At 64.7% G+C, this 25,699-nt stretch overlaps 1 protein-coding gene across 10 annotated transcripts in view; it reads right to left on the bottom strand.

Moving 5' to 3' along the window:
• Positions 1-25,699, bottom strand: part of CCDC187 (coiled-coil domain containing 187) — a 48,784-nt gene that overhangs the window by 8,127 nt on the left and 14,958 nt on the right. For 9 of the 10 annotated variants that reach the window (XM_021081057.1, XM_021081061.1, XM_021081059.1 and 6 more), the window contains 14 exons: positions 21,608-22,167; positions 21,219-21,306; positions 17,090-17,202; positions 16,338-16,490; positions 12,770-12,822; positions 12,311-12,424; positions 11,151-11,272; positions 10,971-11,062; positions 8,146-8,231; positions 7,407-7,597; positions 6,186-6,273; positions 4,806-4,952; positions 3,782-3,933; positions 1,466-1,629 (listed from right to left, as the gene is read on the bottom strand). In XM_021081057.1, the coding sequence (XP_020936716.1) occupies positions 1,466-1,629; positions 3,782-3,933; positions 4,806-4,952; positions 6,186-6,273; positions 7,407-7,597; positions 8,146-8,231; positions 10,971-11,062; positions 11,151-11,272; positions 12,311-12,424; positions 12,770-12,822; positions 16,338-16,490; positions 17,090-17,202; positions 21,219-21,306; positions 21,608-22,167 (2,123 nt within the window). The remainder of the gene's footprint in view (positions 1-1,465; positions 1,630-3,781; positions 3,934-4,805; positions 4,953-6,185; positions 6,274-7,406; positions 7,598-8,145; positions 8,232-10,970; positions 11,063-11,150; positions 11,273-12,310; positions 12,425-12,769; positions 12,823-16,337; positions 16,491-17,089; positions 17,203-21,218; positions 21,307-21,607; positions 22,168-25,699) is intronic. The other variant, XM_021081065.1, reaches the window with a different exon arrangement.

The following is a 25,699-nucleotide window of genomic DNA, read 5'->3' as shown; positions in this document are numbered from 1 at the left end:
GGCCAGGTGGGGTGTGGTTTTGGCAGAAGCCACCTGCCAGGGAGGCTTCCGGTGACGGGGCTTTTTAGGGGACGAGGCGGAGGGAAGGCGGCCCCTTTTATGGGCAGGCCCAGGTCTTAGCCCTCAGAGCCAGCGAATGGGCCCATATTTGAAAACAGGGTCTTTGCAGATGCCGTTCCTTTGGGATCTGAGACAGGCTCGTCCTGGATTAGGGCGGCCCTAAACCGAGGCCCGGGGTCTTATAGGAGCAGCAACGAAGATCTGAGACACAGAGAGGCCGTGGAGACGGAGGCAGAGGTTGAGGCGATGCTGCCACAAGCCCAGGAACGCCTGGAGCCCCAGCAGCTGGGCTGACAAGGCAGGACCAGCCCCAGAACCTCTGGCGGGAGCGTCCCTCCGCCAGTGCTGGGCTCTCGGGCTCTGGCCTCCAGAACTGGGAGAGAGCGCACGTCTGCCCCGTCAAGCCGCCCAGCGCGTGGCCCTCTGCTGCAGCACCGCGCCTGGACGGTGCACAGAGGGGCCGGGAGGAGGTGCAGGATCCTGCCCGGCTGGGTGGCCGCCCCGGCTGCTGTCAGGGCTCTTCTGGCATCTGGGCTGGTGGGGGCTGCAGTGCATGGGGAGCAGCGGGGGACACGGCCACAGGGCAGGCTCTGCCCAGAGGGACAGACCGAAAATAAGCCAATCTCTCTGGACCGGAGGACGGCCTGGGGGCATATCAGACTCCGAGTTCCAACACGTCCCCTGCCTGGAGGCACAAGCGACCCACACCACTGGGCCCTGAGCCTGAGAAATGTGGCCCTGACATCAAGAGAACAGGGACGGAGCTCTCACTGTGGCTCGGCACTTAATGAACCCGACTAGTATCCATGAGGTTGCGGGTTTGATCCCTGGCCTCGCTCAGTGGGTTAAGGATCCCGCATTGCCATGAGCTGTGGTGGAGGCCTCAGATGCAGCTCAGATCCCACATTGCTGTGGCTCTGGGGTAGCAGCTCCGATTTGACCCATAGCCTGGGAACGTCCTTATGCTGCAGATGTGGCTGAAAAAAGAAAAAAAAAAGCAGAGTGAGCCTTTGGTGGAGGGAGCGTCCCTAGGGTTGGATTTGGGCCGGGCAGGGTGCCCTCCAGCAGGTCTGTGGGCCTAGGGACCAGCCTGGCAACAGCCTGAAGACCAGCTGGCTGCTCTGAGCAGTTGCACCCACAGGAGCAGAGGTGCCAGGCTGGGTGGCCTCCCCCACAGCTGCCCCCACTGACTGGAACTGTTGACTCAGGTGTGTTGAGAGGCCCTCCTGCGGGATGTCTGCTCGGACACAGGGACAGAGAAGCGGGTTGCCCCATCACACAGCTCAGCCAGGCACCCCGGGACGTAGGTCTGTCTGACCCCACGCGATGCCACCGCCGCAAGTTGCCAGGGTTGCCAAGGGGGTGACTGTCTGTCCTGGGCTGCCACTGTATCCAGCCTGGTTACCTTGGCCCACATGGCTGTGGCTCTCCACCAGCTGGCCTCCAGCGTCAGGCCAGTCGCCGGCCGCGGGTGCCTCCTCTCCCCACGCCAGCTTCGGAGGCCGCGGGTGACCATCCACGGCCAAAGCTGCCCGGGCGGCTGTCCCATCCCGCTGCTCGGTGCATGGGCTGCAAGGCAGTGCAGAGCGGGGTGACTGCCCACCCGGGCCGCGCCCTCCCGGGGTGACCAGCCCTGACCAGAACCTTCCACAAGTGTAACAATACATCACATCCAGGGACAGCTGTGGTTGGCGGCCAAGCAGTCAGCACAGGGCTCATGGGTCCCCCGACCCTGCAGCCCGTCAAGCAGGGCCCGCACCCCACACGGGGCCGCCGCTGCAGGGACGAGGCACAGGCTCAGTGCTGGCCTGGGGGACACCCCGTTTGTGCCCCAGCCCAGAGTGCAGCAGAGCACCTGCCTGTCCAGACTCTGCGTGGAGACCGACCGCCAGCCCAACGGGCAGCGCCGTGCGTGTTGGCCCCACCGGAGCTGTGGAGACACCTCGACCCGTTGCAGGGCTCTGGGCACACGGACGGGCAGCAAGATACCAGCCCCGTCGCAGCCGCAAGGAGGGGCTGGGGAGCAGGCTGCCTGGTCTTGGGACCCCTTCAGAGTGCGAGGTCAGTGCCCACAGGGAGGCCTGCTCTGGAATGCTCCACTGCCCTCTTTCAGGAGCAGCTGGGTGCCACTTCTGTTCCCTTTCTCCCCGGGCACCTGCCACGACTGGGCACAGCTTGCTGTTCCCCACAGGGTGACCCTGAGTGACTCCCCCGGGGTTCACCCTCCCATCGGTGGGCCAGGAGAGGCCTCGGGGGGCTGGCACTCCCACCTCGCTGGGGAGGACCTCGTGGGCATCTGTCCGCACCAGGGCGTCCAGCTGCAAGTCCCCGCCCTGCCAGCGAGCAGCAAGGACGCAGAGGACAGGAAGGAGGCTGTGCCCAGGGGAAGAACTGGGCGATAGAGTGGGAATGGGAGGCCCCGCCCCCATGTCCTTTGCAGGCTTATCACCCCTCCCCCCACACTCCCTGAGAGCACAGGGGTCGCAGGTGGGGAGCCCACAGTACCCTGGGGGGCTGAGGCCAGGGAGAGGCCCCCTGGCACTGGCCCTGACCTGCTCAGAGCTCCGCCTCCCCGGCAGGGACAGAAGAATGAGGCGTACCTGCTCATCACAGGCCAGGACCCCCCGGAAACCTCAGGGCTCCCCCGGGGGAACAGAGCCCTGGCGCCACGTCGTAAATACACGGCTGTCCTCGGTTTCTGGCTTGCATCACCGGTGTGAGGAGAAACACAGGAGCCAGGTGCCCCCAGGACCCTGCCCTCAGGTCCAGGCCTGCCCGCCTCGGGTGAACAGCCCCCGCCCGAGGCTATAAACACACTCCAGGCACCAAGCGGGTCTGCTCAGCGCAACGGGACCCGACGCACTCCTGGGGAGCAGAGTGGAGCCTGGGGCGCCTCTGGAGCCGAGGGGGCGAAGACCCCCTTCCCTGGGGGAGGCAGGGAAATGGACCCAGTGCTGGAAGGGGCCGCTGGAGGCAGTGGTGCCCCCAAGGGCAGGCTGGGTTCCCTGCGAAGGCCACTCCTGGGAGACCAGCCCGTGCCGTTTGTCTCTGCGTCCTCATCCCTGGCTGGCGCTTCGGGTGGAGGTGGGCGGTGCTGTGATCAGAGGCCCCCACCAGCTCCTCGAGGCGAAAGGGCCTCCGGGCTCTCAAGGGCCATTGCAAGTAAGAGGGAAGGAAGGAGGGCCGCGGGAACTCTTGATGGGAAGCAGCCCTGCTCTGCCGCAGCCAGGACCCCGGCCCCAGCCCAGATGACCGCTCCGGGTCCAAACGGCCCTCTCAGCTCCCAAGGGAGGCTCCCTGGCTGCAAACTGAGGCCAGGAGCCCCACGGTCAGGCTGCCCGGGGCCAGGCCAGCCTCGAGGGGGGCTGTCCAGCAGCTGGGGGCCCACACACGCACCCACTGTCTGAGCCAGGCTGCTCTATCTCCCTGGGTCGTTGTGCCCCACAGCAGCCTGAGGACGGCGGTTCCCTGCCCCCACTTAACACACGAGGAAATGGGCTCAGAGCGGGGTGCCACCTCGGCCAGCGGCCCAGCTGGGAACGCCCCTGAACCCGCCTGTGCTCCCCTGGCAGCCAGTGGAGGAGCACCCCACGTGTCCCCGCCCCTCCCCCCTCGGCAGGGCCAGATGGCACAGGGCCTAGCAGCTGTGACACAACGGCCACCCAGCGGAGGAAAGGCTTTTAATGACAAGCACCGGGCCGGGGGGCCCGTGACCACTCACTGTGGGACTTGCGGGCCCTCAGGGCTCCCGGAGGGGCGGTGGCTGATGTGCTGTGGTGTCGGGGGGCACAAGGAGCCCCGTGCAGGCCCCTCTGGCTGCCAGCTTGTCTCAGAGCCCTCCTGCCGGGCGGCCTTGACTTCGGGGCTGGAACTCTATGAGAAACAGCACAGGGTGAGAGTCCATCTCCGCCCAGGAAAAGCGGAGGTGGGCTTCACGCGGCTGCAGCCTCGGCAGGGCGTGTGGCCTCAGGAACAGGCACCGGGCTGAAACGGCTGCTCCTCTCCGCGCCGGACCCCCCGCCCGGTTGCTGATGGGCCTCGATGGGTGCGACACGAGGCCCAGAGCTGGGGGTCCTTGCCTGAGGCTTCCCGGGGCTCCGGGATGGAAGGAGATGTGGTGCCGTGGCATTGGGAGCCCTGTGCCCCCCGCAGGCTGGCCTGGGGCTGGGGTTCCTCCCGCAGAGTGACTGCGGCCCCATCCCAGCTGCTTCAGAGAACCCTACCCATCCACCCCCGCCCCCCATGGGCTGAGATGCTCAGCCTGGGGACTGAGTCTGGGTCCAAACGGCCTCTCTCATGTGACAGCAGGTGGGGACAGGGGAGCTGGAGCAAGGGCACCTTTGCGGCTCAGGGTTCCCCAGGGGCCAGCCTCTCTGAGGACCCCAAGCCACACCCTCCTTCCCGCATCAGCCGCCAGCCCTACAGCTGCTCCTCACCACTGCCCCCCGGAGCTCAGCAAAGCCTGCCCTCCACCCCCAGCCTCACCCCCTTCCTGCTGGGCCCCACCTCCGGGCCCATAGCACCTACGCGTCCCCTGGGGGTCTGGTTCCTCCTCCAGAGCCCGGCTGGGCCGCCAAGCCCAGGAAACGTCCTTGGCCTCCCGGCAGGTGCCACCCTCCCGCCCTCCACCTGCTCCGTCCAGAGGCCCTTCCCACCCGGGCCACAGGTGTCTTTGCAAGGAACTTGCACGTTCCCACAAAGCCGCCCGGTGACGGTGAGCCCCCAGGCCAGGAGAGAGCGCCCACCTGGAGCAGCCCGGTCTGGGCCCGAGGCTCCTGCTGCGAGAGGGCGGTGGACCTCTGCATGGACAGGGCGTCCTTCTGATGCTGCAGGAGCAGCTTCCTCTCCTGGTGCGCGAGCAGGTGCTGCTTCCGCAGGCGTCGGATCTCCCTCTGAACCGGCCAGAGGAGAGGACCTCAGGGAGGCCCCAGCCCGGCACACGATGAATGGGGGGTGTTTAGGAGGAGCCGGCTCGGGGGCCGAGCAGGGACCCTCCCTCGGCCCCCCAGATGCCCTGCCCTGCTCAACCTCTCTGCCAGGAGGCCCCCACGCACTTTAACGCCCTTGGCTTTGGCTGACAGGAGGCTCCAGCAGGAGGGAAGGTGGGGTGCCAGTTTCCCAGGCGCCCCCAGGCGAGGCTGGCCCAGGCTGGCTACACCCCTGCCATCCACACACGTCCTCCTTCTCTCCGGGTTCTGGGCTCTGTCCGTTTGTGAAACTGTCCCCAACTGTCCTCTGTTCCCTACTGCGTCTCTGATGGCACGCCCTCGGCAGAGCCACCAGGTCAGGAGTGCACCCCGGGGGAGTGGCTGCCTGTACAGCTCAGGGGGGGACTGAGGCTCACAGGGCTGGGTCCCTCCCCCGTAGTCACAGGCCAGACCCCAACTCCACCCATGTCTCCACGCCCAACACGGGGTCCCAGGTTCACCACTTCGGGCCATTTGGTAACTGGGGCCTTGGGAGCCCTCCTCCTGGCTCTGTGGCTGGCATGTGCCCTGCAGACCGTGTCTGGGCCTCCTCCTGCTGCCCCTCTGCTTGGAGTGCCCCACGCCCGCCACCCACCCCTGGTCCACACAGGCTCCCCAGGATGGAGGTCAGGAGCCTCGGCTCGCTTCGAACCCCAAGCCCACCACCACCCTCACCTGCCAGCTGGGCGAGCCCCCGCCTCTGCCCCCAGTCCCTTCATCTGTATAAAGAGCATCGCCACAGCACGACCCCCCGCAGTCGGGCGACCAAAATGAAAGGGCCCCAGCGAAATGGCCCCACCCCATTTTCCAGACGAGGGAGCTGGGCTCCAAGCAGCTGGGAGCCCCGCTGCGGCCGTGTCCATGCAGCTTGCTGAGTGCTGGCTGTGCTAAGCCCTCCTGCAGCCCCACAAGACACACACCGCTGCAGAACGAGGCTCCCAGGGACCCAGCCACTGTGCAGAGGCCACGGGAGTCGCGGGGACAGGGCCGCACTCCGCCCAGGCCACGCTGCCCCTCCAGCGCGGGACGCTGCCTGAGCGGCCCTGGCGGGGGCTGAACACCCAAGAACCGTCCAGCTGTGGAGCGGGACGCTCAGGTCCCCAGCCCCGGAAGGGCAGCAGGACCCCCCGGGGTCGGCCCAGGGGAGCCGGTCCTTACCTGCTCCTGCTCGAGGTTGCTCAGGGCCTGGTGCTGCCTTCCTGCCAAGGCCAGCAGCGCTGTGTAGCTGCCGTTGCCACTCAGACACCTGGGAGAGGAGATGAGCTGACGGCCAGCCTTGGGTCCAGCAGGTGGCTGTGCAAAACCACAGGCATGCATGGCCAGCCTGGCCATCCGGGTGGGCCTGGCGTGTCCCCCTCCCACAGCAGGGCACGGGAGGGGCGGCCCTGCGTGGGTGGCAGGGAGCCCCGGGTGGTGTGACGGCTGCCACCTCTGGGCCTGAGAGGGAGGGAGCATGGCACCTCCCACCCTGGGCCCCAGCCCAGCCGGAAGGTGCTATGGGATGGGAGTTCTCATGGCATAGAGACCCACAGCCTGGCAGGTGCCATCCTGGCATGGTCAGAAACGGCCAGGGCCCTTTGCCGGAAGGATCTTTTTGGAGACGAACACGGGGATATCAAGCTTAAAAAACGCATTCTCAGTGACAGCCGCTCCACTGCCAGGGCTTGGCGTCAAGGCAGGTGCCTGGGGGGTGTCTGTGTCTCAAGACCCAGAGCTGGTGACACCTGGAGGTGGAGCTACGGGCGCTGGCTGACGGGATGGTGCGGTCTCTGCGCCGGGTGCCCTGGCTGTCGTGATGCTTACACGGGGATACAGAAAGGTCTTCCCCACTTTTAAACAAAAGCTCAGGTTACAAACAGCATGTGCAATCTGTTCCCAAGGCTGGTTAAGCAGCCACGTGTGTACTGTCCCCAACAAGAGCGGTCAAGACAGCCTAGGAGATGGGCAGAGATAATTTCGGAGAGGCGGGACTATGGGTGGGGTTTTGTTTTTGTTTTGCTTTTTTTAGGGCTGCACCCACGGCTTATGGAAGTTCCCAGGCGAGGGGTTAAACCAGAGCTGCAACTCCCGGCCTACGCCACAGGCGCAGCAACGTGGGATCTGTGCCACGGCTGCGACCTACACCACAGCTCCCTGCACCCCACTGAGCCGCCCACTGCGTGAGGCCGGGGATCGAAGCCGCATCCTCATGGATACTAGTCGGATGCCTTTCTGCAGAGCCACAGCGGGAGCTCCTGGGCTTTGCTTTGTTTAATGGGTCCTTTGCTTCGGGATGCTTCAGGTCTCATCGCCCTTTCCCGAAACGCCCATCACTATTTGGGTCAGCGCGCGGGCGCAGCACGGCGGCCGGGGCCGGGGCCGCGGCGCGTGGACGCTCACCCTCGCCGCCGCTGCTCCAGCCAGGCCAGCTCCGCGCGCGCCTTCTCCTCCAGAGCCTTCTCGCGCAGGCGCAGCAGCGCGGCCCGGTGCTGCGCGCGCAGCTCCTCGTCCCGCAGGCTCTGCTCGAGCAGCTGGAGCGCGAAGCGGCCGAAGGCTCCGGGGGCCGGGCCCCGGGGCCCCTTCTGGCGCCCCTGCGGCGGGGTAGACCGATGGGATGGGGCCCGCTGAGCTTCGAGGCCCCTCGGGGGCCAGTCTCGCCAAGTGGGAGCAGCACCCAGCCCAAGGAAGAGGCTGCCGCCTCCAGGGAGCCTTCCCAGACCGGCGGCCCCCTTCTTCCCCCATGGTACCCCCTTTCCAGCTATTGGCTGAAGGCAAGGCGGGGTCCTCACCCCCTTGGCCCGGTCCCAAGCCAGGCCCTCGTTTGTGCTCTAGAGGGTTCAGGAAAGGTGGAGCCGCCTCCCCAAAATGTGCAACCAGCACTGATGGGACCAGCCCCGCCTGAAACACGGGTTGAAATGCCTGTGGTCCCCTGCCACCCCAGGCATGAGGAAGGGGCTTGAGCAGATGGCCATCCCTCAGCCCAGGACCTGCAGCGGAGGGTCCCTGGTGCAGGCGCTAGGAGAGGAGGGCCTCGCCCTGATGGCCCCAGGCAGCAGCGGGAAGACGGGGTCTCATACCCACTGCCAGCGCCTCCCCCGCCCCCCGTTTGCATGTCCCTCCCCGGGGACCTCTCCTGTACCTGGAGGTTGGGGTTATCCCAAGGGTAGAGCCGAGCCGGCGGCCACTGGGAGGGGCTCTGGTCTGGTCTCCCCTCCTGCACAGGCTCTGAGGACAGGAAGCAGGCATGCTGGGTCACCTAGGGGTTCCGGGTGCCTTTTTTACAGGAGGACCTCATAAAGCGAGGATGTCTGGGCAGTTTAATGGCCCCCACCCCCACGCAGCTTCACACCAGATCTTCATGAGGCTGTGAAAGGGAGCAGGACGTTATGGGCCAACCTCCCACAGTGTCCTTGGCCTGCCTTTTGTCTGTAGAAAAACTTTTGCCAGAGAATAAATTTAATCAGAGGAGTGAGAAAAACACAGAGGCAAAGGCACACAAACAAGACCAAATAATAATAGTGTCATCATTAAACAAAGTCAGTGACTACACGTCCACCTCGAGGACGACACGTGCGATTCTGAGCCAGGTCCTGCGCGCTGTCTCGTAGATACTGAAGCCCCCGCCAAGGGGAAGAGGTTAACTACGAGGCGCCCAGACTGCAGCCATGACATCAGCTGCCACGATGCTGAGAACTGTCCTCAGGGAAATGGGAACAAAGGGACCTTGGAACTGAAGATGAACGGTGCTTAAGGCAACTAGGACGGCGCTGGTCGGACCTCCACATGACGACGAACTCCGAGGCAGGTACCGGAGCAGATGGCGCTCTTGTGCTCACAGCCCCTCCCTCTGTCTACACAACCCCGAAACACCCCTCTTTAAAACCTCTCCTCCCCCCTCCGCTCCACTGCAGGGAGTTGGCCTTTGGACGTGAGTCCGCCTGCTCCCCAGGCTCCAGCCCCTGGAAGGAAGCAACCTTCCCTTTCTACCAACGCGCGCCTCTCGGGTACTGACTTCGGGGCAGCAAGCAGTACAAACCTGGACTTGGTAACAAAGGAATTTGTCTCCCGCAGACCAGTGCTTCCAGACATGTTAGGGAGGGGACTTCGGGCAGGAGGAAATGATGCCAGAGGGAGGGCTCTGGGTGAACACCAGGAGCGCGGAGCACCAGAAATGGAGGGAAAAAAGTTGTTTTTTTGCTTTTTAGGGCCACACCCACGGCCTATGGAGCGTCCCAGGCTAGGGGTCCAGTTGGAGCTACAGCTGCCAGGCTACCCCGCAGCCACAGCCACGCAGGATTCGAGCCATGTCTGTGACCTGCACCACGGCTCACAACAATGCCAGATCCTTAACCCACTGAAGGAGGCCAGGGATCGAACCGCAGCCTCATGGTTCCTAGTCAGACTCATTTCCACTGCGCCATGATGGGAACTCCCAGAAATGAGAAAATTTATACACGTGTGTACATTTTTATGTACATAAACATATAAACATATGCATATACACACGTGTGTGCATATACATACATAAGCTTTAAACGATTGCGGAGTATTTAAAACAGGAACAACGTTTTATGGGTTTATAAAGTCAAATGCCTGAACGAAAGAGCCTCACGTCCAGAAAAGGAGGCACGGAGGGCCTCCCCCGCCAGGGAAGCTGGAGGAACGTCGCGTGAAGCTAGACCACAGGTGCCACTGCAAACCCTGACGCGCCCACGACATAAGTGTTCATGAGCCAACAACAGAGAAAAAACGGAATCATAAAAAAATACTTGTCTCATCCAAAGAGAAGGCAGAAAAAGAGAAAAGAAAACAAGCGCAGTTTAGATCAAAGAAAATAGCAAAGATGAGAGACTCGAAACCTAACAAGGCTGATGATCGTGTGAAATGGAAACAGCCACGCGCTCCGCCCTCAGGGCGGCGATGGGCAGCGCGGTGAGCGACGTGCAGCCCAGGAAGCGCGCTGGCACCACGGAAACACGCCCCAGTTAAAAGGGCAGGCCTAACGCTGGTTGGGGACGAGCCCGGGGAGCTGGACCCGTTTCAGACAACGCCGCCGGGGTCAGGGCACGGCGTGTCGCTCAGCACAGAGAGGGTCCTTCCGTGAGAACAGAATTTTAAAGGAGTCGCTTCGCCAAAACCCCACGATCCCCCGAAACACCAACATGCCCACTACCGGCGTTGCTTCTCTGGCGCACGAGGAACGTCCGCCAAACTAGACCCACGTCTCAGCGTATTCAGGCTCTTGTGACCATGAGGAACTTCAACTGGAAGTTGATCACGGGAGCAGAGCCTCACGGCCAAGTGCCATGCCCGCCTGGGAGCTCCCATGTTGGCCGCCACCAGCTCAGCCAGGGCTCAGAGGCTTTGCTCCACTGACCGCTCATGAAAAGGCCCCTGATGCTCACACAGGACACAGTTAGGGGGCTGGGCTGGCCAGCGCTTGAGACGCTTCAGGGAAAACCACTCAGACAGATGGAGGGGGCCCAGGAGAGGGTGGGGTCCCCTGTCCCCGAGGGGGCAGAGACGGGCTGTAACCAGGGCTTCAGGGAGACACCCATGGCCACCCTGTAGGTCGGCCCAGAGCAAGGCCAGCAGGGCAGACAGACCTGGGCAACCCGCCCACACTCCCCCTTCCTCGGCCACGGCCTCTGCTGTTGGGCTGTTTCAGCAGGTGTCAACCGAAAGCTTTCTTGCTGTAATGCAGGCCCACTGCCCCCAGGTCTGTGCGGGTGGGGACAGTGGCCTGTGTGTCCGCTTACTGGTTCCCTGGATCCCCGCTGCCCCTACAGCAGGAGGCAGTGGTGCCTGATGGCCAGTCCCGCGGTTCAGGCAGCAGACACACCGCATGGCTGTGGGCGAGGGTCCGGGCCTCTCTGTTGGGGACCTGACTCAGCCGCCCACTCGGGGCCCACGTGGGGAGCGGGTTCTGTTGGCTGCTGAGGCGCTGGTGCCGAGGACACTGACCTGCCCTGGCCGACGCGTCCGTCCTACTCTTCCGTCCTTCCTGGGGGCTCAGGGAGGGCACAGCAGCGTCGCTGGGCAGGAGCGGGTGTGACCTGCCAGGTAAGAAAGCACTGCAGCTTCAGCTCCAGACCAGCTGCCCATCTGAGACCCTCACTGCCCTGCAACTGGGAGGGGCCGCACCTGGGTCTGGCTGTCACCGTGTCCCGAGAGGCCATCAGCTCTGCATCCACACGCACCTGCGGCCACTCTGGCTCTGAGGCTGTTCCGGGTCTGGCCCGGGTGGGGTGTTTCTCCATCAGCCGCTGCAAGGACAGAAAGCCAGTGCCTCGTGGAGGGGAGCCAGGAGCTGCCCCATCCCCAGGCAGGTGGGGCCCAGGGAGGGGCCCAGGGCCAGATGCACCTCCACCCTCAGGGGCCTCTCTGTCCAGCCTCCACGGGATGGGGTGTAGCAGCCCCTCCCCGCCCCCCAGAGAGGGGGGGTCCCTTGGCAGGGTCGGGGTTGGGTGGCTGGGGCCCACCAGGGGGAGCACAGCCAGGGCTGGAGCAGCGTGGGGGGGTGGGGGTGGGGGCAGCTGCATATACACCTGGGACAGAACCTGCACCCCAGCTTGGGGCACAGTCTTCAGCAGGTGTGACGCCAGAACAGACAAGGGGGACAAAGGGATCCGGGGCCGGGCGTGGGTGCTGGTGTGCACAGTACCCTCCCGGGAAGTCTCCCTAAAAGTCCTGTGTATGAGGGCACCCCATCATCGCCCCGGACCAAGGACCCAGAGAAGGAAGAGTCTCTTCCGAGAAGGTTCGTGACATGCAGCCTACCGCAGGCATCAGCCTCCGGTCCCCACCCGGGCTGGGCACCATCCCCGCCGGGCGCTGCTGGGCCGCCCCAACCCATGCACACAACCCATCCCAAGGGGCTAAAGGATGCTTTAGCCGGAGGCTGGGCAGAGGGGCTTGGAGACACGGCCCCTCCCCCGGCGGCAGAGCCCCGGGGCCACAAGAACCCTCACACGTCGGCTCCTGAGTTCAGTGCAAAGCCCGCAGCTCACGCGAGTTCACAAGCCTGGACAAGGCCAGGCATGAGGCCCAGGCTGTCATCTGTCACCAGGGAACAAAAGCCTGCATCTGCTTTCAGCGGGTATCCTCGTGTGGCTATCCAGCCTCGCTCCGCTCCCTCGGCACAGGCAGCGTCTGCTCCCCGCAGCCTGACCTCTGCTGTGCCAGTGCCTCCCCACCCAGCCTTTAGACGGACCCTGGGCTGGGGCCGGGCAGGAGGGGCCGTGCTGCCCCTTGGTAGGGAGTGGGCATGCCTGTGGCAGCCCCGGCAGGGTCGGCCCGCTGACCTCCAGCCGATGTTGGAAGAGCAGCTCCCCCAGGGCCTTCTGCGTCTCCCAGACCTCCAGCTCCGCCTGCTGCCGCAGAAGGGCCAGCTCCCGCTCCTGCTTCTGCTGGTCCAGCTGCAGGGAGGGCCCAGCCTCAGGACTCCCCGGGCCCCAGCCACTGCCCCCCACGATCGCCAGCAAGCCCTCGGCCCGAGAGGGCAGGCAGGGTCCCCTCCAGGGACAGGACCCTCTCCGGAGGGCCCCCTCGAAGGACCCCTCCCTCCAGCCCACCAGCCTCCGAGTCAGGGCCGGTCCCAGGGCCTTCTCCCCACCCCAGGCCCTGCCCTTCCCCTCACCAGGCTCGGGGCTGAAGTTCAGCCGGCCCCAACCCTACAATTCCCTGCTCGGGGCCCCTTCTGCTCAGCCTCGGGGACAATGGCTGCTCCCAGCCCCAAAGAGAAGAGGTCCAAGGTGACACACCTTCAGCGACTCAAGGAAGCTCAGGGACTTCTGCTGGATGTTGGACAGCGGACCTGCAGAAACCACGAGAAGGGCCAGCTGAGTGGCCTCCGCTGGCTCGGCCTCGGCCCTCGGCCTGTAGGGAAACACGCTGAGCACCCAGGGAGGGCGGGCAGGGGCCGGGGCCCGGGGCCCGGGGACGGAGCGGCCTGCTCGGTGCTCGCCCCCCCCTCCCTCTGCCTGGCGGGACCAGTGAGAGCCGCGGCGGGGGGCCTGCGGGACGGCGGCTCCCTCCCAGGTCTGCGGACGCCTGTGTCTCTGACGGGCTCCTTGGTGCTGCTGGCGGGTGAAGGGAGAGGTTAACGCTCTCCCGACCGCCCTCCTTCCCGGAACAGAGCGGCTCCTCTTCCTGCCTTAGAGCAGCCGAATCGCTGAGAACAGCAGCCCAACCTGCTCTGGGCGTTTCCACGGCTGTGAGGGGGCTGAAGCCCCCAGCCCAGGAGAGGGGCAGGGGCTCTGGCCACCTCACAGGCTGAGCACTCGGGGTGAGGCCAGGCGTGCTCCCTCCTGCCCCAGCTGACTGCCACCTCGGGAAATGACAACGGGGCAGAACTGCTGCAAAGTGTCTGTTCTGAGCCCAAGTTCCCTCAAGAGGGAAAACCCCCCCTTGCTTTTGTGTGTGGCCCTCGAAAGAGGCGGAGCCTGAGAGGGGCCGGGTCCCCCACCGAGTTCCCACTGACCCGCCTCCAGGGGCCCAGGAGCTTCAGAGACCTGAAGCCCTCAGCCCTGCAGCTGGAAGATGGGAGTCCCTGGGCATCTGCGGCCAGGCCAGCATCCCCAACAGGTCACCAGGGAACACGGGCTGCGTGTCCCTGAGCTCTGAGCTGTGACCCCGGAGAAGCCAGCTGTCCCCAAGACGGTGTGGCCGTGGCTGGCCAAGCAGCTGGCAGTCACCTTGTTGAGTGGGGGTGGCACCAGCCTTGTTCCCCAACTCCTGGCAACAACTGGGAGGAGCCCCGAGAATCCGGCACGTCCTGCCACCCAAAGCGCCTGGCGGTCGCGCGGGTCCAACGAGATGACATACTCAGGACTGGGGTGGGGGGGCCAGAATTTGGAACGCTTCCCTGCCCGAAGAAAGTTCTATTGGGCAGCAACGATCTAGATGTTTATTTAGGCTGGAGAGTTCCACTGGACAGCGCTGGTCTGGATGTCTGTTTAGAAAGTTCTATTGGACAGCACTGCCTGCAGTGGCCAAAGCTGGGGTCGGACCGACCTGGAGCTGGATGGGACCCCGCTCTGCCGTTTCCTGGCGGCAGGCGACAGATGACAGGCACCCTCTGAGCTCTGGGCTCCTCCTCCGTCAACAGAGGGGCCTGAGGGTGGGACCTGCCCCCAGCTAAGGTGAGATCCAGGCGACCACCGTGTGTGACAGGAGGGCCTGGCCCCAGGGCACTGCGCCCGCCGGGCTTCCTCCTCACTTTCCACAAATGTTCCCCAGCACCTCAGGCCCCGCAGGTGCTGTTCCAGCAGCCAGAGCTGTGACGAGAGCCCGAACCCTCGGGTTCCCACGGCCCACGAGACCAATGGCCACACACGAGTTTCACTCCCACCAAGCCGGCTGCGGCGGCGTGAGCAGCGGGACCCGACCCCGCCTGTGTTATCTGGGAGGCTGCCTGGAGGTGGCGTCTGACAGGAGCCGAGCGCAGATGCTCTGGGCTGTGCTCGCTGCCTGGTCTCTGGCTCCCCGAGACTCTGCTCTCAGCCACGCCCGGCAGGAGCAGCTCAGCGTCCGGGTGACGCTGCAGGGCTGTCTGCAGCCTCAGGATGGAGAGATCCTGGCAGAGAATTTCAGTTCACAGGGGCACCGAGACGTGGCCCTGGTCCAAGGGGGGGGTGAGGGCAGCTGGGGGCTCCACCCCTCCACGCAGGAGGGACTGAGGACCTGGAGGGAGCCCCCCCCCGCCCCGCCAGAGAGACAGCCTGGAGGCAGAGCTGGGAGAGAAGTCGGCTTTTCTGGAAGGCCCCGCACCTGGCCTGCGGGGGTTGGTGGGCGCTGCGGGCCTGGCCAACAGCTTCATCCACACCAGACCTCAGAGATTCCAGGGGGACGTCCCCACGGGAGGGGCAGGGCTGGGGAGTGGGATCTGCCCCCAGCTCTTTTCCCTGAAGGCACGGCAGGGGTAGGGCCCACGGTGGGCTGGGGTCTGGCTCCTCGGACCAGGCCCCTCCTTTCTTGGGAGGCCCAGCCCTTTGCCCAGCCGAGAGGCACCCTCGGGGAAGGGGCAGCTCTGCATGAAGGGACCGCCGACCTCAGCCTGGGCCCAGGCTGCTCACTCCAGGGAGGAGACGGCGGGGAAGCTGACACCTGCTGCCTGATCTGTGGCCCAGTCCAGGGACACTGTCCTTTCGACAGTGACTGACGGCATCCCCTTTAGGGTGCTGAGGTGCCCTCTCCGCCCTCCCCATGGGATCCAGGCAGGGCTGCCTTTCCCCGAGACACTGCATCAGCCCTGCCACCCCCAGGCATGGCCCACAGGGGGGCTGTGCGTCCCTGGGAGACAGGGCCCCCTGGCCTTGCTGACCAGCAGCACTGAAAGCTAAGGGCCTGCAGCGGTGCCCTTGGCCCACCCACCCTCTGTCCTAAACACCTGAGTCCAGCACCATCCCATGTGGCAGACACAGTGTTGCTGATGGTCAAGGGGGGCCAGGGCTCCCCCAGCTTCCCCAGCTTTCTGAATACACGGCCGTGCCCAGGTTCCCGGTTCCTACGCACCCAGAAGGTTGGGGGGGGCGGTGCAGAGAGCTGGTATCCGAGTCTAAGCCGCTGTCCCAGCCCAGCCCGGGGCGCCCCCGGCAGCTCACTGCCCCTCTCTGGGCCACACTGGCGGGGAGCTGGGAACTCGTGATGGCATGTCCGCCCCTCATACACTTACTGTCTGGGACCTGACACGCTGTGAGGTCACTTCTGTGTCCTCTGACCGTCCATCTGCCCCCACCCCCCCACCCCAAAGCAGACGCCTTAAGCACAGGGTCTGGTCCCCAGGCAGGGCCAGGCTCAGCAGGTGCTCAGTGCGTCTGTGCTGAATGAGCAGAGAATGATGGGAGACCAGCGGGCAGCCAAGGCCCTGGGAGGCTGGAGAGGCAGTCACGTCGGGGTCTCCAGCAGCTCCCGCCCAGCCAGGAGAGCCTCCTAGAGGGAGGGGCCAGGCGGATGGCAGAGACTGACTAAGGTGGGGGGGCACAGAACCCCGCCTCAAAGGGCCCGAGGCCCCCTTCATCACCCGCACACACACGCGCGCGTCCAGCAGCTCACACGTGCCCCCCTGCCCCAGTGGGCTGGCGGAGGGCTGGTCTGCAGGAATGTTCTGGCAGCCCCTTGAGGGCTTCGGCCCCAGCCCTTGTCTTGTGTGGGGGCAGGTGTCTGTGGGGAGTCCCTGGGGAGGCTGCCTGGCCAGGAGGGCTCTGCCACACCCCTGCTGCCCTTAGGGGAGCAGCTTGGAGCCCGGGGCTGAAACTGCCGTCCCGCCAAGCACCAGGGAAACTCAGGCTGCTAACTGCCCCCGGGCCTCTCCCAGGCCTCGCTGCCCACCTGTGAGATGGGCGCGCCACCAGGCACCCAGGGAGGCATGGGTTTTATCTGGGGCCGCTCCTGGGGGGCGGGCAGGGGCTGGGGGTTCGCTCTGCATGCACCTGCAGGGCCCGCTTCTCCCGCAGAGAGATGTGAGTGTGGCTTCTTCCCGTTCTGAAAGCGTTTGAAGGACATCAATGGAAAAACAGGATTAAATGGTGACAGCGTGTTCCAGGCCTTCCAGAGGGGCGCTCAGCTCCCCGCGCTGGGCCAGGGCCCTGCAGCCACCCCCTCCCTGAGCCCCCGCTGGGCAGAGCCTCCCACGGTCCCTGCGGCTGCTGCGGGGATGGAGGCCCTGAACCCAGGAGGGCGCCGGGCGGGGCGCCCCACACCCTGAGCTGCACCTGCCCTGTGGCCCTGGGCACCTCTCCTCCGTTCTAACGTGGGACAGAGACCCTCGGCAGCAAAAGGGAAGGCAGAGGGCTGAGCCCCCAGACACCCTGGGGAAGCGTAGCTCAGAGCCGCCCGGAGCAGAAACAAGCCACTGACCCTCGTGGGGCAAACACCGGTCGCGACAGGTGCGGCGAGAGCACGGAGCAGGCCCCGGAAGCCTCCAAAAAACTTTAATACTGATGCGTGGATTCTCTCCACGTCGAGAAGGATCCTCCACCGGCAGAAGCTCGAGGAGCGTCAGGCAGTGGAGGGGGTCCCCAGCGGACTTCCCCAGCCACCCGACCAGCCAGCCCAGGGTCTGTCCACAGGCTCGCCCTTACCGCAGCTCCGGGGGGTCCAGGGCGTGACCAGGCCGGCCCCTCTGGCCGACCGCATCTCCTCCCGCCGCAGGGAGCCACAGCGGGTGTCTGGTGTGGCTGGCGCCCCGAGTGAGCTGGGAACACAAACACGTGTGAGCAGCGAAGCTCCGAGAGGCAGGCGACAAGTGGGGCCGAGGGTCGGGGAGCGGGAATCCGGGCGCTGCAGCCCAGAGCGTCTCTCCGAACCCAGTCTCAGACTCAGGGTCCAGGGAGACCCAAGGGTGGAGGGGGTATGGGGCCTGTGTCCAGAGGGCTGGGGGGCGGCGGGGGAGTGGGCGGGGCCTGTAGATGGTGACACCCGCAGGCTGTACTGCTCAGGGCAGGCTCTGCCTCCACCGTCACCATCGGGCACTGGGGCCAGCCAGGGTCAGTGTGCCCTCCGCCCGGAAGCCCTCGCCTGCCCTGCCTCTGCTCCTGCAAAGCGCCACTCTGGCAGTGCCAGGCATGGCACACCCTTGCTCTCTGTCCCCCCTGCCACCTGCTAAGGGGACTGTCCACCAGGCCCGGTGTGGGGCAGGGCCCACACCCTAGCTCTAACCCTCACCACCAGCTTCTCAGGGCCAGCACGGCCACCCTGTCCACACAGGGGCCTGAGCCGGGTGACCAAGGAGGCGTGGCTCAAACCGGCCCCACTGGACTCAGAAACCTGCCCTCTGTCCGAGTGAGCTCGGCTCCCACCCGAGACTGGCCAGCACCTCTGCCCACAGGATGAGGAGGGAGCGTGGCGGTGGGCCCCTCCCGAGGAGCAGCCCAGGATGGGGGGCAGAGCCTGAACACAGGCAGGCAGCAGCTGCCCAGATGGGGGCTCTGGGGCACGATGGGCATGCCAGCGGGTGCGTGATGAGCTCCTTCACGCGGTGTGCACAGTCCGCCTCGCTTATGATTCACCAGCCCACGTGGCTGTCCTTCCTGGAACCCAGTGACCGAGGACCCCCCGAGTGACTAAAGAGGCCACCACGCCTGCGAGCCGTGGAGACGGGTCCTGCACCAGCCCGTGGGGCCCACGGCCACAGGTGTTGGCTGAGCACCTGCTGGCTCTCCAGGGGCCGAGCGGGAAGGCGTGGGGGACCCTCTGCCTGGCCCCTGACCCCGCCGCTCATGGTCCTGCAGGGGATGTGTGTGAAAGACTGTTCTAGAAAAAGGGAGCAGCTCTGGGGCCGACAGAAAGATGCTGAGGAGGTGACAGGCGGTGCTGGGCCCATCCTGGGGTGACCCAGGGATCTGGGGCAGAGCTCTGACCCCGGGCATGGAGGTCAGGGGAGGTTCCCAGGGGCAGCGGTGGGCAGGGGCCGCTCCGGGGATGCCTGGGCACAGAGGGAGAATTCCCCCAGACTCTCTCGCTCCTCCTTCCCAACCCAGAGCTTGGGTGCTGCCGTCCCCGCCTCGGATTAACAAAGTTATCCAGGGCTGACTCGAGGGACGAGCCGGCGGTGGGTCTCGGGGCTGCGGCCGGCCAACCACTGGTCTAAACTTTCCAGGGCAGTGGTTCTCGCCCCTCAGTGGCAGAATCAGCGGATCCCTGGCCCACGGCCAGCGTATCAGATTCAGGAGAGCTGGGTGGGCCAGGGACTCTGCATTTCTAACAAGCTGGCAGAGAACAGTTTGAGAGCCACTGGACCAGGGGACGGATGGAGGGGGAAAACCATGAGCTCCGGAGGCCAAGCCCTGGGCCTGAACTGTGACCTGTCCTCCCACGGGCCACAGGCCACGGGCCCCTGGGCAAGGCCACTTCTCTCTGAGCCCCAGCCTCCCCCTCTATGAAATGGGGCTGAGACCATAGCGCCGCGGCGGCTGAAAGGGCACAGAGGCCTGCGGGGTGAGGGCGGGCACACAGCTGGCCACACCCTCCACCATGCTGCCTTCCAGAGACGCCAGGGTGACTGGGCACCGGGGGCCCAAGCCCCGTGGGGGGTGGGAAGCCCTGGGGGCCTCACCGCGTGATGCTGGTAACAAACCCGGCCCCCTTCCTGCCACCGAGCGCTGCCGGCCCAGCAGGGGAAGGAGGGGGCGCGCCCAGCGTCTCAGACTCGGGAGGGCCGAGGACTCTGCATTTCTAACATTTCCTGGCCTAAGGGGCAGCAGGACAGGCCAACCCTGGGGAGGGAGCTGTGACCTGCATCCTTGGACAGCGAGGGCAGTGACTGGCAGGCAGCCCTCCAGTGAGCGGCAACTGCTACCTTAGAGGCCCAGCCAGGTGCCTTCCCGGAGGCCTGAGAGCCAGCAAGGCCCTGGGTCCTGGGCCCCGGTCTCCGACCAGGGCATGGCTTGGAACAATGCCCACCCTTGCCCGTTCCTCCAGGCCTGGCAGGCTCTCGGGGGGAGGGGACGCCGTGCCGGTGGGAGTGTCCCAGAGGCGCCCTGGCCCTGTCCTTCTAGGCCTGGGCTCACAGGTCCTTCTTGCTGGTCGTCCAGCAGCAGGACACACAGCTGTAGGGCGTCCACCGTGGAGCCTGGGGCACAGGAACGAACCTCTGGAAAATTCTCCCCTCTCCCTCCTCAGTCTAGAGGACCCGCCCGCCGGGACGCCACGTCCAGCCCAATGCTGACCCCTACTGGTGGCAATGAGTCAGATTCCGCAAGAGGTGGCAGGCTGGTGTGGGGCGAGGGGGTGGGAGGGTCTCCTCTGGGGCTGGAGGGGCTTGTGACTTTGTGCCAGGTCAACAGCTGGAAGCCCAGACCTGGGGTCTGCATTGACCCCAGAGGCTGGGGCGCCCGCCTGGGAGGCCCTGTGTCGACTCCTGGCGCCACTGGCTCCCTGACCCGTCTCCATCCTCTGCTTTAATCTCTGGGCACCACAGCCTCCAGTGGGCCCCGGGGGCCCCAACCTGGGCATCGAGCCCAGGGCAGACCCGGCGCAGCGGGTGGTGGGATCCCCAGCCTGGCTCCAGGGTGGGCTCTGGCCAATGACAGGCGATCAAGGCCAGCCCCCAGGAGTCCACCCACGGGCCTGGCCCCCTCTGGGGCCCCCTTGCCCCCAGTTCTGAGCAGTCAGGCCTGGAGGCCCAGGGGACCTGTGGCCCACAGGCGAGAGGGCCGCCTGGGGAGGGGCTGCTCGGGGGGCAAGGAGGCAGCCCAGGCCCTTGGGTCCCGGGATACAGAGGTGAGGGGGCTGGGGGGGTCTGAGAACCTCCGGGTGTGCGGTGCAGGGAAGGAGGTGGGGGACCAGGAGGGCACTGGGGGCCGGGAGGAAGCGTGGGCAGGGGCGTGCCAGCCGGACAGGCAGGCGATGGGGCGGCGGGGTCCGTGCAGGAGGCGGCGGGGCGTGTTTCTGAATCTGGAAGGTGGAGGCCGCAGCTGCTCAACCAAGGCCGGATACTGACCTGCAGCAGCTCCCCTGTGCTGACCACCTTCGGAGCCCCTGCTGGACAGAAGCTGCCCAGGACTGGGGGCTGTGACAGGGGCTGGGCCGGGGCAGGAAGAACGCCCCCTCTCCGAGAGGGGCTGGGGGCACAGAGCAGGGACACTGGCTGTGGGGTGGGGAACGAGCTAGAGGACAGAGAGGACAGGAAGGGACAGCAGTGGACGGCGGGGCGGCCAGCCGAGACGCTGGGGGACTGCGCTGAGGGCGGGAACAGAAGGTCCCCAGGAAGCTGCTGGCTCTGGGTGGTGGCTGCTCAGGCCATATCCCAGGACCAGTCTGCACTGGCCAGGTGGACGGGGGGCTGCCGAGGCCCCCCAGTGTCCCAGCCCCAGCCCGGTCATCTGTCTGTAACTGGACCACGCAAGGGACCTGTGTGAAGGGACCCGAGAGAAGGCCACAGCCAGCGCTGGAGACAGAAGTCACGAGAAGGTGAAGGGACTACGGGGGAGGGACGCAGATGGAGGGACGGCGGTGTCCTTGACCCCTGGACATGACCAGCCTGCCGCTCACACTGGGGGGCATGGCCGACAACGTCCCCGCACGACAGCGTCCCCACACGGTCCACCACGCACGGCCCGCCCGAGGTGTCCGAGGCCAGCACCTCTCCCTGGACCGGTGAGGAGCTGTGTCACTGCCCTGCCTGGCCTGGCTGCCCTCAGGTCCTGGCCTAGGGCAGCACAGGCGGTGCCCTGGGGACACAGGGTCGCTTGAGGGCGGCGCCAGGCTTACCTCCCTGGAAAGGGGCCGAGGGCCTGGAAGGAAGCCGTGTTTCTCGCCAGCCTCTTGCCGAGGTCCAAACGTCCGTCCTCCAGGAAACCTCCGGAGAGACCAGGACGTCACCTCCCCCGCGGCGGGAGGGAGGAGCTGCTGGCCATGGGGACTGAGGGAGGGTGGCACTGCCCCACAGCAGGAGGGACCCGCTCCGCTGGCTCACCCATCTTTGGGAGGCAGGGCGGGGGGTGGGGGCACATAAGCCTCAGGACCAGGTCCCTCCTCCCCCCGCCAGGACAGCTGCTGTGGCATTGCCACTGTACCCCGCTTTCAGGAGACGGGAGAAAGCAGGGTTCCCCTAGTCACCAAAGGGCAGGCGGTCCTTGGCGGCTCCGTGCGGGCCCTACCTCGGGGCTGGCTGGCGTGGTGGCCCCTGGGGCTCGCGCTCTGCTGCAGCTCCCAGTCGGGGCTCCGGGGCAGCGTCTCGCCGTCCAGGAAGCAGCGGGGGGAGAGCAGAGGCCTGGCCTGCATGCCCGCCCAGTCCCAGGGCGCCCCTCGGGCCACGGTGGGCACCAAGGCTCCGGGGCAGGCTGGCGTGCCGGAGCTCCAGGGCGGCGGGTCCAGGCCCGGGTCCCCCGGGGTGTCTGTGGCCTCGGACTCGCGCAGCTTGTCGGTCAGGGTGTCGATCCGCTGCTGCAGGATGTTGGCTGTGGTCTCCAGGGCCTGCAGCTGGGCCTGCTTGCAGCTGAGGCGCAGGGGGCCCGGCAGGCCCAGGCGCTCCGACTCCTCGGGGTCCAGGTAGATGCACGGCCCCGGGCGCGGGTAGTGCGCGGCCAGGTCCGTGAGCCGCAGGGGGCCCGGGGAGGAGGCAGACATCAGCAGGGGGGCACCCTCCCAGCCGTCTTGGGAGCCTCCCGTCTCTAGGATCTTGGCGGGGCTCAAGGCTCTGTTCAAACACAGGCAGAAGCTGCGGGGAGAGAGGACGAGGGTCGGTCTTAGGGCGCCCGTGTGCAGAGTACACACGGCACCACTCCCAGCCAGACGGGTGTCTGCTCACCGTGACTGTTTATTTATTTATTTATTTTTGTCTTTTTAGGGCCACATCTGCAGCATATGGAAGTTCCCAGGTCAGGGGTTGAATGAGAGCTACAGCTGCCGGCCTCCACCACAGCCACAGCAACGCTGGATCCTCAACCCACTGAGCGAGCCCAGGGGTCGAACCCGCATGCTCGTGGATGCTAGTCAGGTTTGTTAACCGCTGAGCCACGATGGGAACCCCTCACCACGTCTGTTTATGACCGTGGGGATTGTGGTGTGTCCGTATGACAGACGGCGCATGGCTTTTAAAGGGACTGAGGACAACTGGCAATGATTTCTTGGCTTCGGCACCAAAAGCACTGATAACCAAAGAAAAACTAGATAAATGGGGCTACTTCTAAAATTTAACAACTTCTGTGCATCAAGACAGTCAGGGAGTTCCCATGGTGGCAGAGTGGTTAACGAATTTGACCAGGAACCATGAGGCTGCGGGTTCGATCCCTGGCCTTGCTCAGTGGGTTAAGGATCTGGCATTGCTGTGAGCTGTGGTGTAGGTCACAGATGCAGCTCGGATCCCGTGTTGCTGTGGCTCTGGCGTAGGCTGGTGGCTACAGCTCCGACTGGAACCCTAGCCTGGGAACCTCCATATGCTGCGGGTGCGGCCCTAGAAAAGGCAAAAAGACAAAAAAGACAAAAAAATAAAACAAAATAAAAGGCAATGCTGACACAGGCTGCAACGTGGAAGGACATTATGCTGAGTGAAATGAGCCAGGCACAACAGGACAAATCCTGTAGGACTCCACTGGAATGAGTTCCCTAGAGGAAACAGATTCACGGAGACGGGAAGTAGATGGCGGGGCCCGGGGCCGGGGAAGGGACGGGGGTGGGGGGGTGGGGGGAGTGTTTAATGGGGACGGAGCTTCAGTTTGGGAAGACGTCCTTCAGTCTGGAAAGGACGGTGGGGATGGTTGCTCAACAGTGTGACTGCGCTTAATCCCACTGAACTGAGTGCTTAAAACAGGATTGTAAATTTCATATCACATGTATTTTACCACATTTTTTTTTCTTTTTTTGTCTTTTAGGGCTGCACCTGCAGCATATGGAGGTTCCCAGGCTAGGGTTTGAATAGGAGCTACAGCTGCCGGCCTCCACCACAGCCACAGCAACACGGGATCCAAGCTGCATCTGCGACTTACACCCCAGCTCACAGCAGTGCCAGATCCTTAACCCACGGAGCGAGGCCAGGGATCGAACCTGCGTCCTCATGGGTTCGAGTCAGATTCATTTTCCACTGAGCCTCGACGGGAACTCCTACCACAAATTTTTAAGTAAGAAAGAAAAAGGACACGATGACGCAAGACTAAGGACCCGCAGCCTCCTCCCCACCCATGGTGATGAGCCCCCAGGATGGTGTGCAGCAGGAGGGGCTGCCCTCGGGGGTGTGAGCGGTTTCTCGGTCCTGGTGCAGGTTACACTCGTGCTGGGTGGGAAGGTCACTGAGCTGCACCTGGGACCCGGGTCCTTGTCTGGATGGTCCCAGATGTCAACTTTAAAAAGTTCTGAAGGAAAATGCAGACCCCTGGGTGGCCCCACGGACCTGGAATCTCGGGGAATGGCCGCGAATGTGCACTCTGAAGGCAGATGACACAAAAGGGAGCCAGAGAGAAACTTCCAGGAGGCAGGAGTGGAGAAGCGTGTCCATCCCACCTCAGTGGTGGGTGGGAGGGCTGGAGGGGCTGCAAAGAGGGGTGGGTGCTGAGCACGGAGGGGTTCACCCCCAAGCCCCCTCCTGGAACACGGGCTGCCAAGGATGCAGCAGGAGCCAGGTGCAGAGCGAGCCCAGGGCAGGAGGCACCTTGCTGGCACCCCGTCCCGAGCCGCTGGGCCGGCTCCCCGCTCTGGCCACAAGCAGGTCCTGCTCAGGGAGCCTGGCTCCTTGTCACACTGCCCTCCCTCCTTCATCAGGCAGGTGACCAGGAAGCAGCTGGTACTGGCCCGAAGCCCATGGGGCATCCCCTGAGCCCGTGCCCAAGGAGGGGAGGAACCGGGAAGGCCAGCAAAGTGGGGGAAGGTCTCCCACTCTGGACTTCGAGATGCTGCAGCGGGAGGGGGCCTTCGGACAGCGGTCCAGAGGAGACGAAAATACAGGGCGGTGAAGGAGCTCCCGCTGTGGCTCACAGTAATGAACTCGACCAGCATCCACGAGGACGAGGGTTCGCGCCCTGGCCCTGCTCAGGGGGGGGAAGGATCCCGCGTTGCTGGGGCTGTGGTGCAGGCCGGCAGCTGCCGCTCTGAGCCTGGGAACCTCCATATGCCAGGGGTGCGGCCCCAAATAAATACATAGCAGTGAAAATGAAGCAAAAACAAAAGCAAGGGGAAAAAAGTCAGAAAACCCGTGTCGGCAAAAGGACAGGAGGAAACTGGATTCCTTCTGCACTGCTGGTGAGAATGCAAAATGGTGTGGCTGCTGCAGAGAAGAGCCGGCAGCTCTCCACAAGTTAAAGAGAGGGACCACACAACCCGGCCCTTCCGGCCCTGGGTCCGGGCACAAGGCACGGAAACACGCTGAGACATTTCTCTCACGGCAGCACCATGCGCGGCGGCCACAGGGGGAAAGAGCCCACGGGTCCCTCCGCTGACGCCGGGATAAGCAGCTGTGGGCGATGGGACGACGGCATATTACTCAGCCAGGAAAGGAAGTCCTGACACAGGCTGCGACGCGGGTGAGCCCAGGAAACACACGCAGGGCAAGAAGCCAGGTGCAAAGGCCCAGGCTTAGGACTCCATGGATTCGAGACATCACAATTGGCGGATCCACAGAGACGGAGCACAGCCCGGGGACAGCTCGGGGCTCGGGGGAGGGAGGGAGTGACTGCTAATGGGGATGGGCCTTCCTTTTGGGGGATGAAAGGTTCTGGAACGACAACAGGGGAGTGGCTGCACAATAATGTGCTAAACTGCTAGGTTGTCTGCTTTTTTTTTTTTTTTTTTTAGAGCCGCACCTGTGGTGTACGGAGGTTTCCAGGCTAGGGGTCTAATCGGAGCTGTAGCCGCCGGCCTACACCACAGCCACAGCAGCTCTGGATCCAAGCCACACCTCTGACCTACACCACAGCTCACAGCAATGCCAGATCCTTAACCCACTGAGCGAGGCCAGGGATCGAACCCACATCCTCATGGATCCTAGTCGGGTTCGTTAACCCCTGAGCCACGAAAGGAATTCCAAAGCTGTCTGCTTTAAAAAGGCTACCTTGGGAGTTCCCTGGTGACTCAGTGGGTTAAGGATCCAGCATTGTCACTGATGTGGCTCAGGTCACTGTTGTGGAGCAGGTTCAATCCCTGGCCCAGGAACTTTTGCATGCCACAGGCACAGCTGAAAAGATAAAATTTAAAAAAGGGGGGGGTGGCAGTTCCCTTGTGGCTCAGCAGGTTAAGGATCCAGTGTGGCTGCAGCTGTGGCA

The sequence above is a fragment of the Sus scrofa genome, unplaced genomic scaffold, assembly GCF_000003025.6.
Source record: "Sus scrofa isolate TJ Tabasco breed Duroc unplaced genomic scaffold, Sscrofa11.1 Contig1206, whole genome shotgun sequence".
Classification (NCBI taxonomy): domain Eukaryota; kingdom Metazoa; phylum Chordata; class Mammalia; order Artiodactyla; family Suidae; genus Sus; species Sus scrofa.
This window is presented reverse-complemented; position numbering and strand designations above follow the sequence as displayed.